At 43.6% G+C, this 24,181-nt stretch overlaps 1 protein-coding gene across 6 annotated transcripts in view; it reads left to right on the top strand.

Moving 5' to 3' along the window:
• Window positions 1-24,181, top strand: part of ATRNL1 (attractin like 1) — a 1,033,288-nt gene that overhangs the window by 274,153 nt on the left and 734,954 nt on the right. For all 6 annotated transcript variants that reach the window (XM_019485923.2, XM_059730100.1, XM_059730101.1 and 3 more), the window contains exons 14-15: window positions 11,887-12,019; window positions 15,092-15,273. In XM_019485923.2, coding sequence (XP_019341468.1) covers window positions 11,887-12,019; window positions 15,092-15,273 — 315 coding nt within the window. The remainder of the gene's footprint in view (window positions 1-11,886; window positions 12,020-15,091; window positions 15,274-24,181) is intronic.

Below are 24,181 nucleotides of genomic sequence, written 5' to 3'. Positions count from 1 at the left end.
TCAAGACTAAAAGAAAACCCCTGTGGGTAGCTGGGGAGCCACTCAACTAGAACTGGCAGGTCTTGGGAGACGTATAAGACCAGTGTTTGAGACTAGGCAGGTAGTCTGGCCCCGTGGGTTGCAGGAACGGGAGCTCCTGACCCGGATGGTCACAGGAGACCAGCTACCCTGAGCGCTGCAAGTAAGGAGATTATAATTTGTAGGGAAGCCAAACCGAGTATGGAGATAGGTTTAGTTACAGTCAGGGGGGCTTGTATCTTTAAGCAGCTATTTGTTTTTGGTTATTTGTTCATGTTTTGACCAGTGGACCAGGAGTGGTTAGAAGGGGTGACAAGGAGGCCACTTGGAGCATGTGCAGTTCTTTTCTCTGCGAGGGGCTGGGCTCAAGAGACAGGCAGGTAGAAGCCTACAGTGTTAAAGCCTGCATGAGGTCCAAGAGGGGCAGAAACCAGGCCCAAGGGTCTGAAGCCTGAAAGGGACAAAAACCAAGGCCAGGGGTCTGAAGCCTGAGATGGGCAGAAACCAGGGACAGAGGCTAATGTCTGAGAAGGACAGAAGCCAGGGCAAGGAGCCTGAAGCCCAAGAGAGGCAAGAACCAGGGCTAAGGCCCCAGAGCCCAAGAGGGTTAGACAGAGTATCGGTCCCAGGAGCTGATGTCCAGAACAGTGGGCCTTGGGCTACAGACGCGGCTAGAGGAATGGGGAGGAAGCTGGGAAGGCTGAGGCCTCAACAAGGGAGTGGAGGTCTGGAGGGGCCTGACAGCACAGTGATTAAACAATAATATCTGTGAGGCATGGACATAGCTGTAGGTGCAAAAAGAGGTCATGAATAGTCCCAAAAGCCTTGGCAAGCCAGGAGGACACACTTAACACTTGAGGGGCTGGATTGGGGCCAGCAAAGACCAAGGCGGACCAGATGGTCGAAGGACACACAAGGGCTTGCATTGGGGACGCGAGGGCAGACGCCTGTTTTACAAATTAACTAGTTGCGTTAAGACATGGCAGCTGAGAGGAAAGGGACTGCACCCAGAGAGCCAGAGTGTATAAGGAATTATGTGGCCACTGGGGGCATTGCAGCTGCCCCTGGAGACTCAAACTTGCTATACTATGTTATGGATCTGTCTTGCCCTAAGAATTGGGATGGACAGCCATTGCTCCTTATGGACCAGCTGGTTCTTTGGTGTATCTCTGCACAAACTGCTGACAAAACTTGGTGGCAGGTATTTGGAAACCAGGTTTGGCTTGGCAAAGATGGAGAGAGCAACTTGCAGTTACAAGAAGTACAGTAGCAAACATAGTAACACACTGTGAACATAAACTCATGGAGCAGGCTGATGCTGATTTTCATGGTAGACTCATGCAGATGGCAACTTATGGCACAGATTGACCAACACAGGGCAGTAGGACTGCATGCTGATGGAAATATGAGATGGACAGCTGTGGGCCCACAACTTTTGTATGATGAAAATTATGTTTCTGCAGCTGAGTGAGAAGCTTGCCCTGGCTCTTTAGTGGTAGAACACCCAGATAAGAGAGACAGCAGGTCAGAAACATGTTGATATTTCCCTGGAAACTGGCATCCCAAAACTATTATAGATTTGTTGATGATCAGTTTGGCAGTGGCATGATAGCTATGGCTGTTTGCAAAATAATTGATGCTGTGCTGACCCTGGTTTTGGAAAAATTGAAAATATATCTGAAACAATTTCAAGGCTTGAACAGATGGAGTTCCTGTGCTGTGCTGGTGTGATTGATGACATGCATATACCCATTCTTTGCTCACCATCTGGAGCAAGTGAGTGCATTAGCAAAATTCTACTCTTTTACTATGCAGGCCTTTGTGGATCATGTTCGTATATGCATGTCCCATGTTTTAAAGGTAGTCTAGGTGTCTGGCTTTTTTCAACATGAGCAAGCTGCTATTCATTTTTTCTCTGACTCCTTCCCTTTTTCTCCTTCTCTTCTCCAAATTCATATTCTTCTTCCACGGTTTATTGGTCAGGTCAGTATCCTCTTCCAGCTGAATTTCTGACCTTCTGAAGAAAGCTTTATACACTTACACACTTCTGTGAGTTATTCATCCCTGGACCTCTGTTTATGGACCTCAGTCTCGAATGCTTTTCATTATATGGTGGTCTTCTAGGCATTTTTTACCCTCAGTGAGTCTGTTAACTCTTGCACTTGGTCTTGACAAAAGAGGGAAACAAGCTTAAAGTGCACTTGCTGTCTTTTAATTTTATTCTCTGAAAGACCCGCATTGACTTAAATAGACTTTGGATCAGGCAAGGAAATGTTTAGCTGTAAATAAGAAGAATTAATATTTATCTCAAAACAATGCCATTCTTTTGGCTGATTCTGTCACTGAGCAGCAGACCTCTGCATGTTCTGAGACTTTGTAAAGGAATAGTCTTGAAGAAATGCTTCTCCAAAAAATCCCTCCCCCGCCCTTTTTTTTAGGAGGAAAATAGACATGTAGTAGGTCCAGGTCATGAGAGACAGTGGAGACAGTAATCATGCCAAGTACTTTTTAAGTTACTGCATCCTTTAAAAGGTGTCATCCGGTTTTGATACCCGAATATAAAAGAATGCATTTTACTCATACTCAGGGAGAAGACATTCTAGTTATTTTACAGAAACCTTTTTGCATCTTATGACAGATAGAATGATAACTGACTTGCAAGTGCTTTCTAGTTAGACTAGAGGTAGAGGAAAGCTTGCTTGACCAAGGAATATCAAAGACCACCTGGGAATTTTAGTGGGTGAAAAATCTTGTCGTGCTCCAAGAATAGAGCAAAGTTCTCCACAAAAATCAGCTTCTGTAGAGCGAAAATACCTGAATGTCTTTGGTATTTGGGATAATATTAGGGCAAATTACTTTTAGCTTTGGCTATAGCTGAAGAACGTTTTACTTCTGCAATAGTAGTTTTCATCTGAAGAGTGCTATGACTTCCCATGAATGTAAGCTGCCAGTTTTCAACTTTTTTTCCTGCTTGCGCGCCATTTTTGACTTGTGTATTTTGGGAGAGAAGGAAGGATGAGAAGTTAGTCAGCCAGAAGAGCTTAAGTGTAGTAGTGCTGTACCCTTAGCTGAAGTGTAGTTGGGTTTATAGGCTAAAAATAACCAAAAATAAAACGATATGCTTCATAACAGCAAAGGTCTTGCCTGACTGAGATCTCGTTCATAGATTCATAGATGTTAGGGTCGGAAGGGACCTCAATAGATCATCGAGTCCGACCCCCTGCATAGGCAGGAAAGAGTGCTGGGTCTAGATGACCCCAGCTAGATGCTTATCTAACCTCCTCTTGAAGACCCCCAGGGTAGGGGAGAGCACCACCTCCCTTGGGAGCCCGTTCCAGACCTTGGCCACTCGAACTGTGAAGAAGTTCTTCCTAATGTCCAGTCTAAATCTGCTCTCTGCTAGCTTGTGGCCATTATTTCTTGTAACCCCCGGGGGCACCTTGGTGAATAAAACTTCACCAATTCCCTTCTGTGCCCCCGTGATGAACTTATGGGCAGCCACAAGGTCGCCTCTCAACCTTCTCTTGCGGAGGCTGAAAAGGTCCAGGTGCCCCAGTCTCTCCTCGTAGGGCTTGGCCCGCAAGCCTTTAACCATACGAGTGGCCCTTCTCTGGACCCTCTCCAGGTTATCCACATCCCTCTTGAAGTGCGGTGCCCAGAATTGCACGCAGTACTCCAACTGCGGTCTGACCAGCGCCCGATAGAGGGGAAGTATCACCTCTTTGGATCTATTCGTCATGCATCTGCTGATGCATGATAAAGTGCCATTAGCTTTTCTGATGGCTTCATCACACTGCCAAGTCATGTTCAACTTGGAGTCCACCAGGACTCCAAGATCCCTTTCCACTTCTGTGCCACCCAGCAGGTCATTTCCTAGGCAGTAGGTGTGCTGGGCATTTTTCCTCCCTAGGTGCAGCACTTTGCATTTCTCCTTGTTGAGTCTTCCTCTGATTTTTGTGCATGTGTGTGGGGCCCTTGCACCTTGTTTTTATTCTTGCTCTGGGAAGAGAGAGGTAGTTAGCTATGTTAGTCTGAAGTTAGGCAGGAGGCAGGTTACAGTTGGGCTTTATAGATTAACTAAATCAGAGAAAATTCAGTTACTCTATGTGGTTCAACTCTACCTACATTGATCTAGAAAGAAAGAGATAATGTGATTCAATGTAAAACTATTATTGGAGGTTATGATTTTTGGTCTAGCAAGGGGGCATTTCCTTACATTCAGGTTCTGAACACAAATCCATCCTGGCTCCAGAGATGAGCCAGTGCTGAAATGAGGCTCTGATGAAAGACACTAAAATCCAGTTCCTTATAAAACAGCTTTTCAGGGCAGAATCAGAGTTGAAATTGGTGTAACTGGCTTTCTAGTAGTTCAACTTGAGCCCTTTTACTTTCTCCCTCTGCAGTTGTTCTGCTACTTAATCCCATAATTAAGTAGCAGCTGGTGAAATATAGCATCCTGCATTGTGAGATTCCTCTTTGAGAAGTTTAGGTCATCATTTTTGGTGCATCCTTGAGTTAATCAAAGCAAAATTTGTGTGTTCCTCTTGACAAACTGACTGTCCATTAATTTATGGGCTTTATTACAGGGCGGTCTTATACTGTTGAATGCCAGAAGTCACTGAGCATATGAAAGCAGAGGAGGCCAGGGGTCATAACAGATACATGGCAACAGTATTCCAGAGTGGTTGGACAGGGGCTTGTGTGAAGGGTTTGGAAATAGTGCACTGGTCACATGTCTCCTGACATCTGTGGAGTTTCTACAAACTTTAGGGACAAATTAATATATTTCCTATGGCACTTGAATGGGAAAAGCATCTTTGAGCCAAGCTGTAGCCCATCTGGTGAGTCATTTACATTGATGGTCTCTACTCGTGGTTCTTCATATCTACAAATGCTTCATGCCGTAAGGGTTAGCTGGAGATAGAAATGGGAGAAGGTATGACTGGTGTATTTCTGCACACACTTAACATTCCACTTCTGTAAGTTATCTTGGAGTTTTGCAAACTAGAGATGTGAGTGAGAAGTGTCCTTTTTGTAGCTGTGATTAATCCAGTTCTCACAGTTCCAAAAGTGGGTACAGCTGCTCCCTGAACTCTTTCTGTGGCAGTGAACCTTCACATTTATACAATTATTCTCTATGGTCTCGTTGAGAAAGTAGACTCAAGTAAAGCAAAAAGCTGTAAATGAAAAAAAAAAATGGATTAAGCGCTGCCAGATGACCTAAGAAATTGGAAGAAACAATGGTGAGATGAATAGCATTGTACTTAATTTGGGAATGGGGATTTCTAGAGGTAACAAGTGGAATTTTTGCTTTAAATAGCACCTTTAACAATGTCTTGGAGGAATTAAAAAAAAGACTTTTTATTCTATGTATGCACTGTACTTAGCACAATGAGGACCTGGTTCACAGCTGGTTCCTGACCAACAGTAATGCAAACTGTGTTAAATAACATCAAGCAGAGGAAGAAGTTGTCTAAGCTGGTTAAAAGAAACATAAATAAGTTCAGAATTATCAAACTGAGCCAAGGAAATTTTAAGCCTAAATAATTACTAATGGTAGAATTAGGCTGAGGTGTCCGGTAGTTACCCAAGAGAAATGGTGGAAACGCTGTTGCTTAGAACGTTTGAAAGTAGACTGGAAAGACAGTGAAGAATGTCTTATTATCCCAAACAATTCTGCAGTAGACAGAAAATGAGTTGGACAGTTTTTCAGAAATTGCTACTATTCTAAGATAAAATAGCATTACGGCCCTCATGCTGCAGAGCATGACACGGGGCAGATGACTGTGTAGATAGTCATTGCAACTCCTGGGGGGTGGAAATCTGCCCATATGTTATCGATATCAAGACCAGCGTTTAAGAACGTAACTGTATCAGATGTAAGTGAGAAAATTCAAATGTTAGATGGTTTACTCGTACCCTTGTGCATGAATATTACAAATGTCCCACAGCAGCTTGTGAACTTCAGTAACAGATGTGCCGTCATACTTTTGAATTTCATTGGTTTTGTTAGCTCAAGTTATAACCTTAATATTGTGTTAATATGAATAACCTATTGGATTTACATTTACATTGAGCTAATGAGATTTTCAGAGATGGAATGTTTATATTGGATTTAAGGGAAATAAGGGTTGGGAATAGGGGAATACAATAGAGAACATTATTAAAGAATAGTCACTAGTAGTTTAAATTTCCTTTTAAACATTGTTAAATAGCCTTGGCTTACCAGTGCTAAACTAACAGCATTATTAGAAAACGATAATACAAATTGCTTAGTTTCTTCAGAACAATGCATGTTGTGAATAATATTACTGCCAAAAATTGTTTCCTAAAACATCTATATGGTTCAGGATTTTGACATTGTGATAATGATGCGTTAACAAGGATTATTAGGAAGGGCTATTGTAAGTGAGCAGATGGCACTTACTTGAAATTTAAAATTCATTGTAAAGTGTCTCTTGGGCAGCTTTGTCAATATGTATAATGACTGAGCTAAACCAAATGCAAATTGGCACTAAAAGTTCTGTGAAATGTCTGTGTGCATACTGTAGAAGCAGACATTCTGACACTTTGCAGTATTTGTTTGCAGCTGTCTCAGCTCCTTGTATTAGAACAACTTACCTGTGTTTGTTTCTGTTTACCTTGGAGTGGCCTTAGAGGATTCTCTGCTGTAGACCAGAAAAATAATGGGCTACTTTCATAGTCTATTTACTAATAGACATCTGGTCCAATAAGAGCACCGAACAAGTCCCTAAACAGTAGTCGGTTCTCTCCAACATTAATGAAGCTGATTCTGTACGTGATTGAAATCTCATTTTAACAAGTACTCTGCTTTAGCACCTTACAATTTACAAGTGGATTGTTTTTCTTAATGATGAGCAGTAGGTCAATGCATTAGCATTACCATTGTAACACTAAACTACTACATTAGCCTGTTGTCACCTCTCCCCTTTTAACATGCTTTTTGTTTTTCTAGGATGCCAGGACAATATTAGGGAGTTAGATACCCCCCAAAATAAAGTCTAATGTTGCATATAGCTTAATGATATGCGTATGCTGCAAAAATATTATCTGTATATGGGGCTACTTGAGGTTTAGTATAGAGACCTGGACTGCAGTATATTCAATATGCTGACACCTAGCTCTAGGTTTCAATCACACAACTCCAGCTGGAACAGTGGAATAAATTAGCCAGTGCCTATTTTAGAGGTAGCTAAGAGGGACTCAGAGAAGACTAAGAAAACGTTGGCATGCTAGGGAAAGCAGCCTAAAGAGATGGTGGAAACTTCTGTCAGCACTGCTCACTGTGGCAGTGGGACTAATGCTTGTAAAACAGATATTCAGGCTGTCACATCCTGAGTTGCTGTGGGACGCTGAGGGCACCTATACATGTGCAGTGAGGCTGCTCTGATGTGCTGTTGTTAATCAAGTCTGCTGGAGTGTGGTAATTACTGCACTCCAGCATCTCTTGTATTAGCATCCCTGCACTGAAAAATGGTGGTGGGGGTGCTTTAACTAAAGCTTCTTCAACGCGTGTTACTTAAAGCACCCCTACTGCCATTTTTTCAGCACGGGGACGCTGATGCACAAGATGCTTCCAGTGCTTTAATTAGAGCGGCTCTCAGAGCTGCTCTAATTAAAGCACCTGCCCCCCAGCTCCTGGAGCAAGTGTATAACTGCCCTGAGGTAGCAGCTGTAGCAAAAAGTAATTCCCCACCCGGTCAGAGCCTGACAAGTGAAAATGCCATCTTTTCAGTGTAAACCTTGCCACAATTACCAATTCCTTTGTCCCTCTGAGACTTCTGTAATTAGCTCTACATGATTCAGAAGCTGAAGTTAGTGTAAAGGCCACAGCCTGTTGCCTGTTAAGTAGAATCGTGAATTGAGAAGACTTTAGACTGGAGTTCTGTTGTCTATGCCAGCTTCCCTTCTAAATGGAATTGAGACTGTTTGTAACCTCCAAAGCCCTCATTGGTTTCGGACCCAGCTGTCTGTGACTTTGCTCTTGTCCCTATAATATTCTTATATTGTTGAGATTAAAGCAGACCCCTGAGTCAGCTCCATCGAGATGGGGAGAGGAAGTTAATAGCTCAGCCCTTCTACCCATGAGGATGGGAGCGAGGAGCCCACATATATACATATTCAAAAACACTGGGTTTGAAATAAATGTGTCTGGGTACCCATTAACTTAATTCATTCAAGTTTGATGCATTTTATGGTTTTTGAAACTGCTGCAAGTTTTAGCACAGTTTCTCTATAAATGCACATTGAAGTACACTTTTTTAACTACTTGTAGAGATTACAAACTATGCATTTTGTTTTGCAAATAGATATCTATATAGAGATATTTATATCACGGGTTGTCAACTGGGGGTACGCATACCCCTAGGGGTACTTGGAAAGGAGATAGGGCATATGTAGGGATGGGCAGGGGTGGAGTGTGCCCCGGGGCGTTCCCACACATTGCCTCTTACTTGGGGGAGGGGTGTGCTGGGTGCCACCAGCTCCACATGGCATGCTGAAGTGCCTCCTCACCCCAGCTCGCTTTCCTGATTGGCTGCTGGGCTGCTTCTCTCAGCCAGTAGCTGACAGTGAGTAGCCACTGCAGCCACCCCCTTCCTGCAGAGCCGTGAGGGTAGCAAGGCACAAAGGGTCTGAATGGCAGGGGAGAGTGTGTTTTTGTGTCCACTCCCAGGAGCAGGGTGGGGGGCTTGCATGCAGTGGCTGCTGCTGCCACCCACCACCCCATGCCACTGCCTCCCAGGAGCAGGGCTGGGTGGGGCGAGGGCAGTGGTGCCCCTCTGTGGACAGAAGTGGGGTATGGGGGCTTGCATGCAGTGGCCGCCACTGCCACCCACCACCCCATGCTGCTGCCTCCCAGGAGCTGGGCCTGGGGGGAGGGCAAGGGCAGCGGTGCCCCTCTGCAAGCCGCACAGGCATCGCCCGGCTAGCCGAATGCAGGGAGGAGTGGGGGGCTTGCGTGCAGCAGCCGCCACCACTGCCACCCACCACCCCATGCCACCAACGTGCACCACTTTCCCATGGCCGGTTGTGCGTGTGGCTCAATGGGCTGCCGATGGGTGGTGCGGCTGTCAGCAAAGATAGGGAAGGCGCCAACAAGCTTATAGTAGAATGGGTTAGGGATTACTCAGAGAAGCTAGGTGCTTTCAAGTTAGCAGGACAAGACGGGATGCACCCTAGGCTGGATCCACACAAGCAGGGGCGTGCCTTTGCAGCAGCACAAATAGTAATGGCACAGATGTATTGCTACTTTGTGCCTCAACGCATGTACCTGCCCGTGTGCTTTACAGCGGGGCATGTTGCCCTGGTGCTCCACATGCTGCAGGGGGTGGGTGGCTGGGGCACAGGGAGCCCATTCTAGTTGAACACCAGCTTAATGACGAAGAGATGCCATAGATCTAGCACTGCAGGAACTAAACCCAGATTTGGGAGGTGGAAGAGAGTGTATAGTGTGATATTGTGTAGATTGACACAATGGATTTAGTTAACACTTTTTTATATGGTTGCTGTCAGACTTGAGTGAGAATACGGACTTTTTTAAAATAATGGATCCACTGGTGGCTCATACATTTAGCATCTTCCATAATCCAGTACCGCAGGAGGAAGGTGGGGACAGAATCCAGCAGCTTAGGACAATTCTAGTCCTTCCCTTCTCCCTTCTGTGAACAACAGGATGGCCTCTCTCCCCTCTCTCCTTGCAAAACCAGGCCTGGGGAGGGATAGAAGACCCTTGCCCATGGGAGGAAATGGGGTTGTAACTCATTTAGTTAAAGGAAAGCTTATGGGCACACGATGGGCCAAATGCACGTGGCCCAACATAACAGTCTGTCTGTGCAGTTAGGTTGAGCTCTGTCAGAGATGTGTGTGACAGTCACTTCTGCCAATTTGGTTTTTGTAGAGAAGGGTACAGAAATCTTAAGGAGCAAGAATGACCATAGCTGTTATTACTCAGGCACTAAATCTGCTGATGAAGTTGCATTAGTATTACTGGTTGTCTCTTCCACTCTGCAACAAAGATGATCTGGGAAGCAGTAAACTGTGCTTTTGGCTTGCAGGCATGGTAGTTATTCACCTCCTTCCCCCCTGCCGCCCAAAAGCAACACACTGCTTGCTAGATATGGTTTGTATGTGTATTACCCATAAGAATTTACTAATTGCTTTATTCATTTGCTTTTAGATAACGTAAGTGTTTGCAGTTTTATATACTAAGTGCTAGGGAGAGTCAAGGAATACTTCAGCTACTTAGGGGACATTTGTCATTTTATCCTAGGTGAACAGGCAGATCTCTCTGGTATGAGTGTGTTACTGAAGTCAGACTACAGATTATACCACATACCAATAGGAAAGCAAACTGGGAGGGAAACTGATTTGCCAAAGTTCAGATCAGCATGAAAAATAGAGCCATGGTTTCTTTCATTGTCTGGAGTTGTACTTGAACTGGGTCTTGAGTTTGGCTCTGACCTACATGGTGTGTGTGTGTGTGTGTGTGTATACACACCTACATAGGTGTGTGTGTGTGTATGTGTATATATATATATATATATATATATATATATATATATATATATATATATATATATATATATATATATAATATACTGTAAAAAATTGCCATTCTACAGTAATTCAGTAAAGGGGAGAATCTTTTCCTTTCTCCCATTTTATTCTCTTATACTGTCCTTTCCTGTTCTTGCGTGTCTAAAATTTCTGAAGTATGTGAAGTCTACATTTGTTATTCCAACCTATAGTGACTATATGAGCTGAATTTCCCCACTTCTTGAATACACAGGTAGGATTTACCATTATGGGGGACTATACTTTAAGCTGGATGAGGCAGGAGTTAAGATGATCTATTTTGAGTCCAATTCTGAGAGAATTGAAAGGGAGTTTGTTATGGAGTTGAGTCTCTTTTTGACAGGGTATTGTGCTGCTGCTTTTAAGTGCGACTTTATTTTTATGGATTGCATTCACACAAAGTGAACGAGGCAGCCTTACAATGGACATTAATGAAGTGTATGCATGTTGTACATTAAATAAGATATCAGTACTTGCATCTTGCTTTAAAATCACTCTACAGGAAAAATTATGTTAAAAACGCCTTTCTTAGAAAGCAATACCGTACTAGCCAAAGAAACTGCAAAAAACCTGCCTTCAGAGTTTATTGCTTTTCTTAGGGGTGTAGGTTGTAGCCATGTTGGTCTAAGGACATAGGCAGACAAGCTTCTTTGGGTAAATTGCTATCTTGTATTAGACCAACTAAATAATTGGAAAACATTTTTCTTAGCAAGCTTTTGGGTTTAAAAACCTGGTGACGGGTTTTTAAATGCAAAAGCTAGCTAAGCAAAATTTTTCCAACTATTTAGTTGGTCTAATAAAAGCTATCAGATCTACCCAAAGAACCTTGACTTGCTTTTCTTATTCACTTATTCCCTTAAGGAGAAGAAGTTCTTTTATTTTGGCTTTTGTTAATTCCTACCCAGATGGTAACCTCTAGGTCGTTTAACTCTTAAACTTTGTATCTTACCTACAAGTTAGTTTCTAAAACAAGAAAATTCCTGAAATTCATAACAATGCTGAAGGTTTGTTCCTCTTTTACATATTGTGCTCTCTTGGATCTAGTTCCTATTTTCCTTGCCTTGCTGAATTCAGGTGAAGTGGTAAAGTCCTTTAATTTTGCTTATCCAGTCAGTCAAACACCCTAGATTTTGGCTAGTATTTCAGATTTCATTTGGCAGGTTTCCTGGATTATCCGTCTGTAACTGTTGGAGTGAAATACATGGGTACTTTGATCCTGACCTCTTAACAATTTAACAAGTAATATGCTCTCTGTCTGTTTTGTTTTTATAGTCGGTCAAAAACTACACCAAATGTCATGTGAGAAATGAACAGATCTGTAACAAGTTGACAAGCTGTAAAAGTTGTTCTCTGAATCTGAACTGCCAGTGGGATCCGCGGCAGCAAGAATGCCAGGCCTTACCAGGTACAAGCTTTGATATTTGAAGTCTGCTTTTTATTATTGGCTTTAAAACTGGGCTAAAAATGACCCACAGAGTTGAAGGCCGGCTCAAGCAGAACAGTCTTTTGGGGTAGGGCAGGGCTATCCCACTTCTGAGTGGCTGTGGGTCACATGGCCTCTCCGGCCACACACTGTGCCATGTGGGCTGCTACCATGCTGTGCAGGACACTCCTGCCAGCCCCTTCCTTCCCCCCCCCTCCCCACACACACATGGCCACACACCAGGTCCCTGGGTTCCCCAAAGGTCCCTGGCTTCAGGCTCCTTCAGGGGTGGGGAGGAGCAGAGGAAGCTGGGCAGGGAGCAGGAGCCTGGAGCCCTGGCCAGCAGCAGCAGGGGGGAGTTGCATCTTGGCTTAAAGCCTGGGGGCTGCAGTGGAACCCCTAAGGTGCCAGATGCAGTCTGCTACTTAGACAGCCCAGTGCTAGGACATAGGCCAGTTTTTATGGCCAGCAATGCACAATAGAAGAGAAAAAGCCTTGAATTTCATACAGCCACTTTTGACTGCCCACCACCTACTGACCATGCATGCATTTACACCTGGGGTGACTGCATCCAGCCTTGTTCTGTTACCATGTTTCAGCCTTTAGAGCTGGGGGAAATCCCCCAAATCATTTTCCATGAATATTTACACAGAAATAAAAATCAGGTTTCTTTTGATATTATTTATTCCTGCTACAGCTGAGTTTGCACAACAGTTGCTAGGTATGGATGAACTACAGATTTAGCATACTTGTGATACTTTTAGTTTGGCTTGCACAAGTAGCTGCAAGAGAAGACTTGGCCACATAGGGCATTTTTACACATGCTCCGGGAGGGTAGGGGGGAGGTACTTTAGTTAGAGCAGCTCCAAACTCTGGCACAAACTGTTCCGGAGTTTGTGTCACCTTAACAGCACATGTAGATGCACCCAGTGTCTTCACTGCTGCTGTTATCATATTAATTAGATTAAAACAAATGTGGGTATGTCTCTCTAGGATGCAGTCATTTTTCTGTGTAGATGTGCCCTAACATCTGCTTTCCAGGGACAATTTGGTCATTGAATTCACTCACAAGAATTTTGTGAAGACAGTGAAGTGAAGATGCTAATATAGTACATCCCCAGAGAACAAATTTAGGCCTTCTAAACCCAAGTATTTATGCTGTAATTTAAATTCTAAGCATTATGCAGATCTACTCGGGGAACAGAAACAATGTCTTAGTGTCCAATGTGTTCAGACAAAGCTAATGAACACAATTTTCTAATACTAGACACGCTACTAAGTAATCTACAGGCAATTATTTTTGCAGAAACCATTCAGTAAATAATTTAAATTAATGAATACATTTTTAGAAAATCATGAAATGTTTGTGAACACAGTGAAGAGACTAAAAAAATTACATCGATTGCTATGGATTATTTGCTTATCTTTAATACTTATCTGCATGTGACTAACACTCAACATATATTAATGATAAGATTAAGAACGTAATGCACTGCTTTTTTAAGTTATCAGAAATTTGTCTTCAAGACTCTTGGTATTATGGATATTTGCACACGTGCTTGCGCCTCAGCGCTGGGCACTTTTAAAAGCACCTGGCACTGCAGCACATACATTTGTATAAACGGCAAAATGCACATCAGCGCTGAGAAAACGGCAGGAGTGTGCTTGTGAACTAAAACACATTGAAGGTGTTTTAGTCCAAAAGTGCACTGCTGCCATCTCTGTTTATACAAATGTATGTGATGCAGCGCCAGGTGCGTCAGGTTGCATGCTCCGCAGACTTGATTAATTGAGTCTGTTCCAACACACCAGATCTCCAGCACGTTGGAGCAAACAAATGTATATGTATAAATGCCCCATGTGTTTAGCAGTCATGCTGGTTTAAAGTGATTATTATAATTAGATGAAATATAACAAAACAGAAAATTCACGTTTGTATGTTATGGCTCTCATAACTTTGCCCTCATATTTTTAAGTAGGATTTAGGTAAGATCTAATCTGCTTTGTTTTCTTGAAGTATCTATCCCCCTGGCACCTAGCTATATTTAAGGCCCCTGGCAGACATTATGCTTAAAACATAATTGACCAGTTAATCTTATCTGAAGTCGTGACCCAGCCACACATTCAGTTAATTAATTGTGTGATAAAAGGAGGAAGATGCTACCAAGTTCTTCCACCAAAAAAGTGGAATAACTTTGGTTCATTTATGTCATGCCACTAACTGAACATGTGGCCAGAGACACCCAAGCAGCTGGGAGCTTCATCAGCTGATTGGGGCTCCCAGCCTGGGGAGCACATCAGATTATGGGGATCCCAGCATTGGGGGTGCCCCATGGGGCCTTGCAGCTGGGAGCCCAGAGCTGATGCAGGCTCCCAGCCGTAAGGCCACCCCAGGCATCCCTATGGCTGGGAGTCCTGTCAGCTGATGTGGGCTCACAGCCACGGGGGTGTCCCAGGCGTCCCCATTGCTGGGAGGCCATAGCTGGGAACCCATGTCCGCTGACAGGACTCTCTGCTGTGGGGACACCTGGGGCACCCCTATCAACTTGCTATTTACTGATGCAGGAGGAGCCCAGCATCATGATCCCAGGCTCCCCCTGCACTGGCAATAAGTCATGATGGGATCTGATGCGCAATCCCACAAGCATGCCTCCTGCTATTGACCATGTGGCATGGCAAGAAGCACAACTGTGTGGATCATGCATCAGATCTCAGTGTGTCTTTATCTGCATGTCTGGAGGGGCCTTTAAGCATTTCTAAATTACAAATGACCAAGGGAAATTAATAGGCTGTAACTGAGAATATACCTTGTTGTAATACTAGTTACTTTGTCTGTTAACAAGAAAATATATTATTTTACATCAACTGACATTTTCAAAGCAAGTTAAAAAGTGTGTTGGGTTTTTTTTTAAAGTTTGATGAGATTGCATACATGAATTATGATAAAAAGTAAAATAGAGTTATGCTTGCTGTGGCTTGGAGAAAAAATGCCGATATGCATTTCTCTTATTTTCTTTTACATAATTGTATTTAATAATGCAAATTCTGTCCTAGCTCATCTGTGCGGGGAAGGATGGAGTCACATTGGAGATGCCTGCCTCCGCATAAATTCTAGTCGTGAAAGCTATGACAATGCCAAACTTTATTGTTACAATTTAAGTGGGAATCTTGCCTCATTAACAACATCAAAAGAAGTGGAATTTGTTTTGGATGAAATACAGAAGTATACACTTCAGGTAACCTGAGTAACTTTAATTCATATTCATGTTTTGAAACAAGTGGCATGGAACCTATTTAAATAGCTTGTTTATAGTATCAGTGTTCAACCTTTGGTCCATGGACCAGATATGGCTCAGGGATGCATGTCATTTGACCTGTGGTGCTCTCCATGGATCCAGAAACTTGATGCGCGGGAGTGGAGGCAATTCACACTGCCACTGCTCCCTCAATGTCAAATTTACAAGCCCTATGAACTAAGTTACATGAGGCTTGCATGTAAGGCTAGGAATGCAAGTGCAATCTGGCATGAGGCCTGATCTGGTGCCTGGGGCCAGGACTGCAGCCAGGGTCCAATCTGGCGTGTGGGGTCGAGACCACGCACCAAGCTGGCCCTGCATGTTGGGTTTGGTCCACAGATTGTTCCTTCACCACTCGCCTCCTTTTCCAGACCATTTTTGAATAAGTTAAACAGTGCTTGTCCCAGCACAGATCTCTTGGGGACCCTGATGTTTTTCTAATTTCCTTCCTGAAAACTGACCATTTATACTTACTCTTTGTTTTCTGTCCTTAAGTGAATTTCTAATCCCCGAGTGGACCTTTTCTGTAGTCCCATGACTAACTAATTTCATTAAGTGCAAGGGAAGAAATGGTTGAGTACGTGAAAGTGGAAGTTAACTTAGGTGACACTTGGGCACATATACACAACATGCTTACTGCACATTAACTTAATAACACTGTGCGGTAGTGTCACAGCAAAAACCATGCTAATAGCCTACTGTGCAGTGTTATTAGGCCAATGTGCAGTAAGCATCAGTAAATAACCGTGCGCTGGTGCTACTGTGCTTTAGGTATGCATACGTAGTTAGTACTTTATTAAGGAAGTACTAAACTAAATGCACAGCATTTAAGATGCATTCATGAACATGTGGACACGCTCAGTGGCCATGAAATGATAAGAGTTCAAGATCCTAAGAGGAGGAAGAAAGGAGAGCAGCAGAATAAGGAGAATGGAATTCAGAAAGGCAGACTTTAAGAAACACATGACACTGGTGTGCAGAGTCCCCTGGGAAGCAAATCTGAGGGGTAAGGAGACCAGGAAAGCTGGCTGTATTATGAGGAAGCCTCTTTAAGGGTGCAGGAGCAAGTTGTCCTGATGCAACTGGAGAATGGGAAATGCAGCAGTAGACCTTCCTGGTTAGAGAGATGTCTCTTCAATGAGCTGAAACTCAAAAAGGAATCCTCCAAAAAGTGGAGCCTTGGCTATAGTAGGATGGAAGAGTATCACACTGGCATACAAGGAGAAAATTAGGAGGGTAGCTACCACATATGAATGTGAAGACTGATATCTTCAGCATGCCCTCCTGATTAGGCGAATTAGACGGCAGCTACCAGTTCAGTTGTCAGCAAAAATAAGATAAGAGCGAAAGAGCTTATAGTCAAATGGGTTGGGGATTACTCAGAGAAGCTAGATGCTTTCAAGTTAGCAGGACCAGATGGGATGCAGCCTAGGCCGGGTCCGCACAAGCAGGGCCATGCCCTTGCAGCAGCACAAATGTGCCACTACTTTGTGCCTCAGTGCATGTCCCTGCCCGTGCTTTACAGCGTGGCACATTGCTTCGCTGCTCCACGTGCTGCAGGGGGTTGGTGGCTGGGGCACAGGGTGCTTTAGCAGGAGCTAGCAATCCCATGCTGAGGCACCCTGTGCCCCAGACAGCTGCTCCCTGCCTGGCTGGGGTGCAGTGTGCCTCAAGACAGAGGAGTAGGCAACCTTGGGCTGGCTGCTCCCCTGGCTCCATGTGCCTCAGCTTGGAGGCTCCATGTGCTGCAGTGTGTGGGGGCTCTGCATTGGAGACAGGGGAGCAACCAGCCCAAGGTTGCCTGCTCCCCCATCTTGAGGCACCCTGTGCCCCAGCCAGGGAGGAAGCAGCTGGCTGGGGTGCAGAGTGCCTCAGCACGTGGGCTCCACAGCATGCGGAGATGGGAGAACAGCATGTGGAGATGACTGCTCCCCCAGCTCTGTGTTTATCCCAGCACTGGCCACTTTGGTGTGGTTTGTGCTGCTTTTTTCCAGGTTGGTTTTTTGTTTTTCTACTAGGAAATCCTGGTAGGAAATTTTGCCCCAGCACTGAAAATTAGCAGCTCTGCGCACTGAGTAATGTGCAACTCGCGCAGTTTGTGGCACTGCAAAGAGGTTTGCAGTGCCACAGACTACAAGTGCCTGTACATCTGGATCCAGCCCTAGGATACTGAAGAACTTGGCTGGTACAATTTCAGAGCCATTAGTTATCCTCTGTGAGAACTTGTGGAGGTTGGGTGAGGTCCCAGATGAATGGAAAAGGGTAAATATAGTTCTCATCTTTAAGACAGTTACATGAAAAGCAAGTCGTGCCTGACCAACTTGATTTCCTTCTATGATAAGGTGGCAGGTTCTGTGGATGAAGGGAGAGCAGTGGGTGTGATGAACCTTGAATTGAGCAATGCTTTTGACACCGTCTCCCACAACATTTTTTAACAAGTTAAGGAAATATGGACTAGACGAAAGTACTGCAAGGTGGATACATAACTGTTTGGATCATCATGCTCAATGAGTAATCAGTAGTGGCTCAATGTTTGGTTGGGAGTAGGTATCAAGTGGGGTTCCCCAGGGATCTGTCCTGGGTCTGATACTGTTCAACATTTTCATTAATGATTTGGAGGATGGGATTGAATATATGCTGAGCAAATTTGCAGGTGACACCAAGTTGGGCAGACACTCTGAAGGGCAGGGCTAGGATTCTGAATGAGCTGGATGTGGTCTGCAATCAATGAAGAGAAATGCACCTGGAAATGAAATAATTACATGCACAAATACCAACTGAAGAATGATTGGCTGGACTGTAATGCTGCAGAGAATGACCTGGAGATTACAGTGGACCATAAACTGAATATGAGACAGTGTGCTCTTGTTGCCAAAAAAACCCCAAACAAACCAAAGGAAATGAAAAAGGCAATAGCATACTGGGTTGTATTAGTAAGAGTGCTACTTGAAAGTCAAAGTATGCGATTCTTCTGCTCTATTTAGCACTAGTGAGGCCTCATCTGGAGTACTTTGTCCAATTTTGGACCCCACATTTCAAGAAGGATGTGCACAGATTGAAAGAATGCAGTGGAGAGTGACCAAAATGATTAGGGGCTTGGGAGACAAGACTGTGGGTGGGGACAGACTGAAAGAACTAGGGTTATGTAGTCTGAAGAAGAGAAGGCTCGGGGGGATTTGACAGCAATCTTCAAGTACCTGAATGCAACTATAGGGAAGATGTCAGGCATTCTTAAGAGTACAGTGTCAAGAACTTACTTCAAATGATAAATTAGCATTGCTGATGTCCCCAGTTGGGGCAAGATTGAACAGGTGTTGGTACAGCAACCACTGTCTTCAGGTTTCCTGATTTCTGGTCAATACCAGTACTTTTACTACCAATAAATATAGTAGTTGATGATTTTTGAAATGTATGAGGACAATATGTCCTTGTTGGAATTTTTAGAGCTGCCTGCTGCCTTTGATGTGCTTGATAATGAGATGCATTTGTCATGACTACCGACGTAGGTGTAACAGCCTTCGCAAAGCTTGTTTGAAGCATCTGGGAAGCCCCAGAGTGATTTCGGGTGCTTCTCTGTGGGGTTTCATAGAGTTCTGTGTATCTGTAGGTTCAGTGTGTGCAGGCAAGGTTATCAGGAGCAGCCAGCATCGATTCACCAAGAGCAAGTCACGTCTGACCAAAGAGTGACATGAAAGGCAACAATTTCTGTATATCTGGATGAACTTAAATCCAGTTGTTTTTCTCTTGTAGCCAGTCTTTCTAACACAACTGGAATAGATTGCTCTTTGAGATTGGGGTTGGGTGAGACCTATTTTGGAGAAAAAATTGGGAGAACACAAAAGGATAGCAGCAATCTGGAGGAAGTTGCCAGAAGAAATGAATAGTTGCTTAATAGCATGTGCCCATTCTGTGCAAAATAGTGCTGCATGTAAGGTTTTCTACAGACCTTTGGCTGCTGCTGAATGGTCAAATTGTGGATGTAGTATAGTAGAGTAAGTCTGTTCATCTGTCTTTATTAACTCAAGTGTGCCAGTTTGTTGCTGTTACACTTATTTAAGCCCTTGTCTCCTTGAAATTAATGTGCTATAATCTGCTTTATTTAAGGGGCTGTGCATGGGACCATTTGTAAGATGAAATTAATAAAAAAATGTGCATATATTAAGACTGCGGTAACATTGGGAGCCCATAATGTTAGTGCTTAAATACACTGGCAGCTTATCTGCTGCGAGTGGTCACTCAATCTGCTGTTTTATTGAAGCCTTTAAAGCCCTACATATTACTATATGTATCCTCTTGCAAAGATACCTAGAGTTTTGATCTGCATTGGTTCTTGAAATTGGGCTCATCTGATGTGAGGCCACCCACTGGTTGTTTTTAGGAGGTGGGGATACCACATGAGAAAGCAGATGGGATGAGGTTGGTTGCAGACTGTGCGCTAATTTTTTATTTGCAGTATCCTTTAATTTGGGTAGGAATGAATTATTATTTAGGAGTGCTGACCTATTGATCTTTGGTAGTGTAGTCTAACTGTTGATTACTTTGCTGTTTTTAACATTACATTTATGAACATAATAAAAATAGATTTCTGGCATGTGGGGCTAAGGTGTGGGTGGGTGGGACATATCCCCTCTTATGTGCCTTTTCTACAAGCTGCACATGCCTAGCTCTTTCAGCTTCTTTTCATATGACTTGCCTTCTAAGCCCTTGATGATTTTTGTTGCCCACCTTTGGACTCTCCTTAACTTGTATGTGTGTTTTATATATTACATTTTTATATATATATAAAAAAGCTTTTATATACAAGATTAAAATCTTAGAGCAGTAGCGATAATCCATTCAAATATAGGGCTTCTTATAAACAAACAAGACATTAAAATAGTAATAATAATATAAAGTTTCTGAGATTTACAACATGCACTTGCCTTTGGTTGCACAACAAAATTAGTTTCATAGTAGCTTATGATTTTACAGACAAGCAGATAAGATAATTATGAATAATAATTAAAATGTATATCAAGGTGGTAGCTCCTTTGCAAAGTTATTATGATGCAAATGAATGATGTTTTCTACCAAGAAAATAGCAATGTACTCTTTCCTTTCCTCTTGCAAATATTTGTGTAATATTTAAAGGTGCATCGATACATCGGTCTTATATCAGTTCAGCACAGATATGAGGAAAATTGAGAGTATCGGCAAGCAGCTTTTTTTGTCTGATATGGCTGATAATGTGGCTGATTTAAATGCCTGGTTCATGTGCGCAGCCACAGCACAGCACGTCACACAGGCGGCCAAGAGCACAGCCAGGCAGCATGGAGAGCAGCTGGGTCCAGCTGGTCAGTCTGTTGTGGGGGAAGGGGGATGTGTGAAGCAGAGGGAGCCACCCCCCACTCCTTGTGCCCCCCGGGTGAGCCACAGCTCTGTCCCATTCCCTGCCCCACCCCAGCTGGACAGCACCTGCCTCAGCCCCGCTTTCTCCCTCGCCATGCAGGCCTCAGTCTGCCCCCCCCGCAACAGACTTACCAGCTGGATGCTGCTCTCCATGCTGCAGGGCTGCATACTGGAATCAGATTGGTATCAGCTGACGTGGCTGATTAAAAATTGGCTATCGGTACTAGCCCAAAAAGTCTCTATTGGTACACCCCTAGTAGTACTAATTTTGAATGAAATAATTTGAAGTTTTATATATTATAAGTTAAAATATTTATATTGGGTACATCTACACATGCAGTTAATGCAACGCAATAAACTCTGCAGCAGTTCACGCCAGAGTCAATTGCTCCTGGGTGTAGCGTCTACATATACTCCCAGAACAGCAGCAGTTTGAACCAGAGTGGAGCAGGCCCCCTGCTGGTTGGGCCAACCAGGTGCAATTTACACCCTCAGTCAACATTTATACGTGCAATTTGGCACAGTAAAATACTCTGCTGTAAGATAGTACTGTCCCCAACAGTATCCTATGGTGGACTTAATTTGTTTACTGTGCCCTAATACTGGCACATGTGTAGATGGTGATGCTTTACAGAGCTACTTAACTCCACAGTATAGTGCACATGCAGATGCACCCACTATGTTCTTAATATGCAAATATAGGTTTTGCTGTTGAGCAGGGCAGTGTAAGCTGATTTATTTCCCCATGGTAGCACCTATGCTTTCTCTTACTGGCTAAAAAAGTGAAGAATTTTCCCTGTTAATAAATAAATAAACAAACAAACAAGCTAACTACACTTTGTCATGCATCAGCAGATGCATGACAGATAGATCCAAGGAGGTGATACTTCCCCTCAATGTAGCATTAGTCAGACTGCAGTTGGAGTATGGCATCCAGTTTTGAGTGCTGTACTTCAAGAAGGATGTTGATACACTTGAGAGGTTCCAGAGGAGAGCCGTTTATATGGTCAGGGGCTTACAGGACAAGCCCTATGAGGAGAGACTGAGACCTAGACCTCTTCAGCCTCCGCAGGAGAAGGCCGAGAGGTGGTCTTGTGGCCGCCTACAAATTCACTAGGGGAACGCAGAAAGGGATCAGAGATGCTGTGTTCACCAGGGCGCCTCTTGGGGTAACAAGGAACAATGGTCACAAATTGACAGAGAGCAGATTTAGGCTAAATATAAGGAAAAACTTCTTCAGGGTAAGGATGGCCAAAATTTGGAATGGGCTCCCAAGGGAGGTGGTGTTCTTTAAGGGGTCTTTAAGAGAAGGCTGGATAGGCATCTGGCTGGGGTCATCTGACTCCAGCACTCTTTCCTGCCTAGGCAGGGGGTCAGACTCAACGATCTGTTGAGGTTCCTTCCAACTCTAGCATCTATGAAAGAAAGAAACACCTCTTCTGATTTGTACCTACTGCAACCTTGATGCTAGGACCGTACAAAACGGCTGTTTCATTTCGGTTTCAGATTTGGCGTTTTGGAGGACAGTGTTTTGTTTCATTGTTTCATAGGGCTGTGTGAAGTGGCTGTTTTGTTTCAGTTCGGATTCGGAGGGACAGTGATTTATTTTGGTGTTTCAGCTCTTTGTCCCATCTCATTTCAGCCAAAACAGTTTTGGAATTTCAACGCTGTTTCGGTGTTTTGGCCATAGGTTATATGGGGGATCACAAAACTGCCTATAACTTTGTCATTTCTTGCCTGATTTGGATGAAACATGCAGGGAGTTGCCAAAATGCCCGAAGCTGAAACGAAATGAAATGGCAGCCGAAATTTCGCACAGCCCTACTTGACACACATTGCCCACTTTTGACAAAAGATAATGTCATACTTATAGATTAAACAAAATTACGAAAACAAGAAGTGATGTTTTAGCAATGACTCCTTGAATTTTTTTGCTAAGCTTTATTTCTTGATTGTTATTTAAATAGCAAATGGATGGACCCTAAAATCTAGGAAAATAGTTTGATAGACTGTTGATTTATCAGTTAGTTGACTGGCTTTATTAGTTAGTTGACTGTAATAACAATGAAAAATGGCTGTTTTTTTCCTGCAGAATGCTAGGCTTTTGTTAAATTTCAAAGCTGAAAACTTCTGCAAGGTGACATCTTATCAAGCACATCTTTATTTAAATAAATTACATCCTGAGTCATTGCAGTTACATAAATTTAAAATAATCCACATGTGGCATGTAATGAAGGTAGACAAATATAGACACGTTAAAGGGATATCTTGGTTTAATGGTCATTGACTTATCAGACTCTCCTAATGAAATGTTACATTGATTTATGCTGTGTCCACTTTTTTTAAAAGTAATTTTTCTTTCATTCCCATCTGTCCCTCCAGTTACATTTACTCTGTATAAAGTGCCCTAAATATACCATCAGGTACCACAGAAACTCTGAGATTTTGCTTGATTTTTTTTTTTCTTCTTTCTTCTTCTCTCAGATTGCTATTATACTGATGTAGGGGGTGAGATTTCATTTTAGATGACTTATGTTACAGACAGTGTTGTAGGGTTCAGAAATGTAGTCAGAGTAGCTGAAACGGGAGACATGCCTTAATCTAAAATATCTATGCTTGGGTTTGATTTTTACTGTTAATATCAAAGGCTTTAAAAGTGATATACTCATGTGAAACAAAAGCTTTTAGTATTATTGATGCAACAGAATATTTAGAAATAAGAATAAAGATCTACTTTTCTCTCTGCTTTACTTTATATTTTTGTGTTGAGGAAAACTCAAGTTTCTTTAACAGTTGTGAGTTACTGTACAGGTTTCCCACGATTTTATGCAGGTTCTTTATATGCAAATTTGCTCTTATGCAATGAGAATATTTAGACCCATAATTTATTATATGCGAGGTAAATTTTCACTTATGCGATCAGCATAGATGACCCCCCACCCAAGCAGGTAAGTTTTGTGGGGGGGAGGGGAAAGGGCTGTGGCCCCACTTGCCCCAGCTGCAGCAGTCCCTGGAGTGTACAATCAGCCTGCAGCTGATGGGCTACACCGTGCTTCTCCTATGCCTGGGCTCACTCCTGGGCTGCGCCATGCTGTGGTGCAGGCAGCTGGTGTCAGCTGCTCCCAGGGCCACTCCAACATGGGCTGGAGTGAGTGTGGACAAGTGGAGCCCTGGGCGGTGTGGGGTGTAGCACTCACCCTGACATTAGCTGCCTGCACCAGGGCATGGTGCAGCCCAGGAGCAGAGGTGAGTGGGGACAGGTGGAGCATGGTGCAGCCCAGCTGCTGGTGCTGGCTGCTCCCGGGGCCGCTGTAGCCGGGGCCAGGGTGAGTGCTGCTCTGTTCCTCTGTTTGCTGCCTTGTGCAGCCCAGGGAGTGGCACCCCTACCCCAGCTCCTTCCCTAGTTCCAGCCTCCCTCCCTTCTTCCCTCACCACCATGGGAATCTGTCCCTATTTGTTA

Source organism: Alligator mississippiensis, chromosome 6, assembly GCF_030867095.1.
Source record: "Alligator mississippiensis isolate rAllMis1 chromosome 6, rAllMis1, whole genome shotgun sequence".
NCBI classification, from domain to species: Eukaryota; Metazoa; Chordata; order Crocodylia; family Alligatoridae; genus Alligator; species Alligator mississippiensis.
The sequence above is the reverse complement of the archived record's forward strand: the minus strand, read 5'-3'. Positions and strand labels throughout refer to the sequence as shown.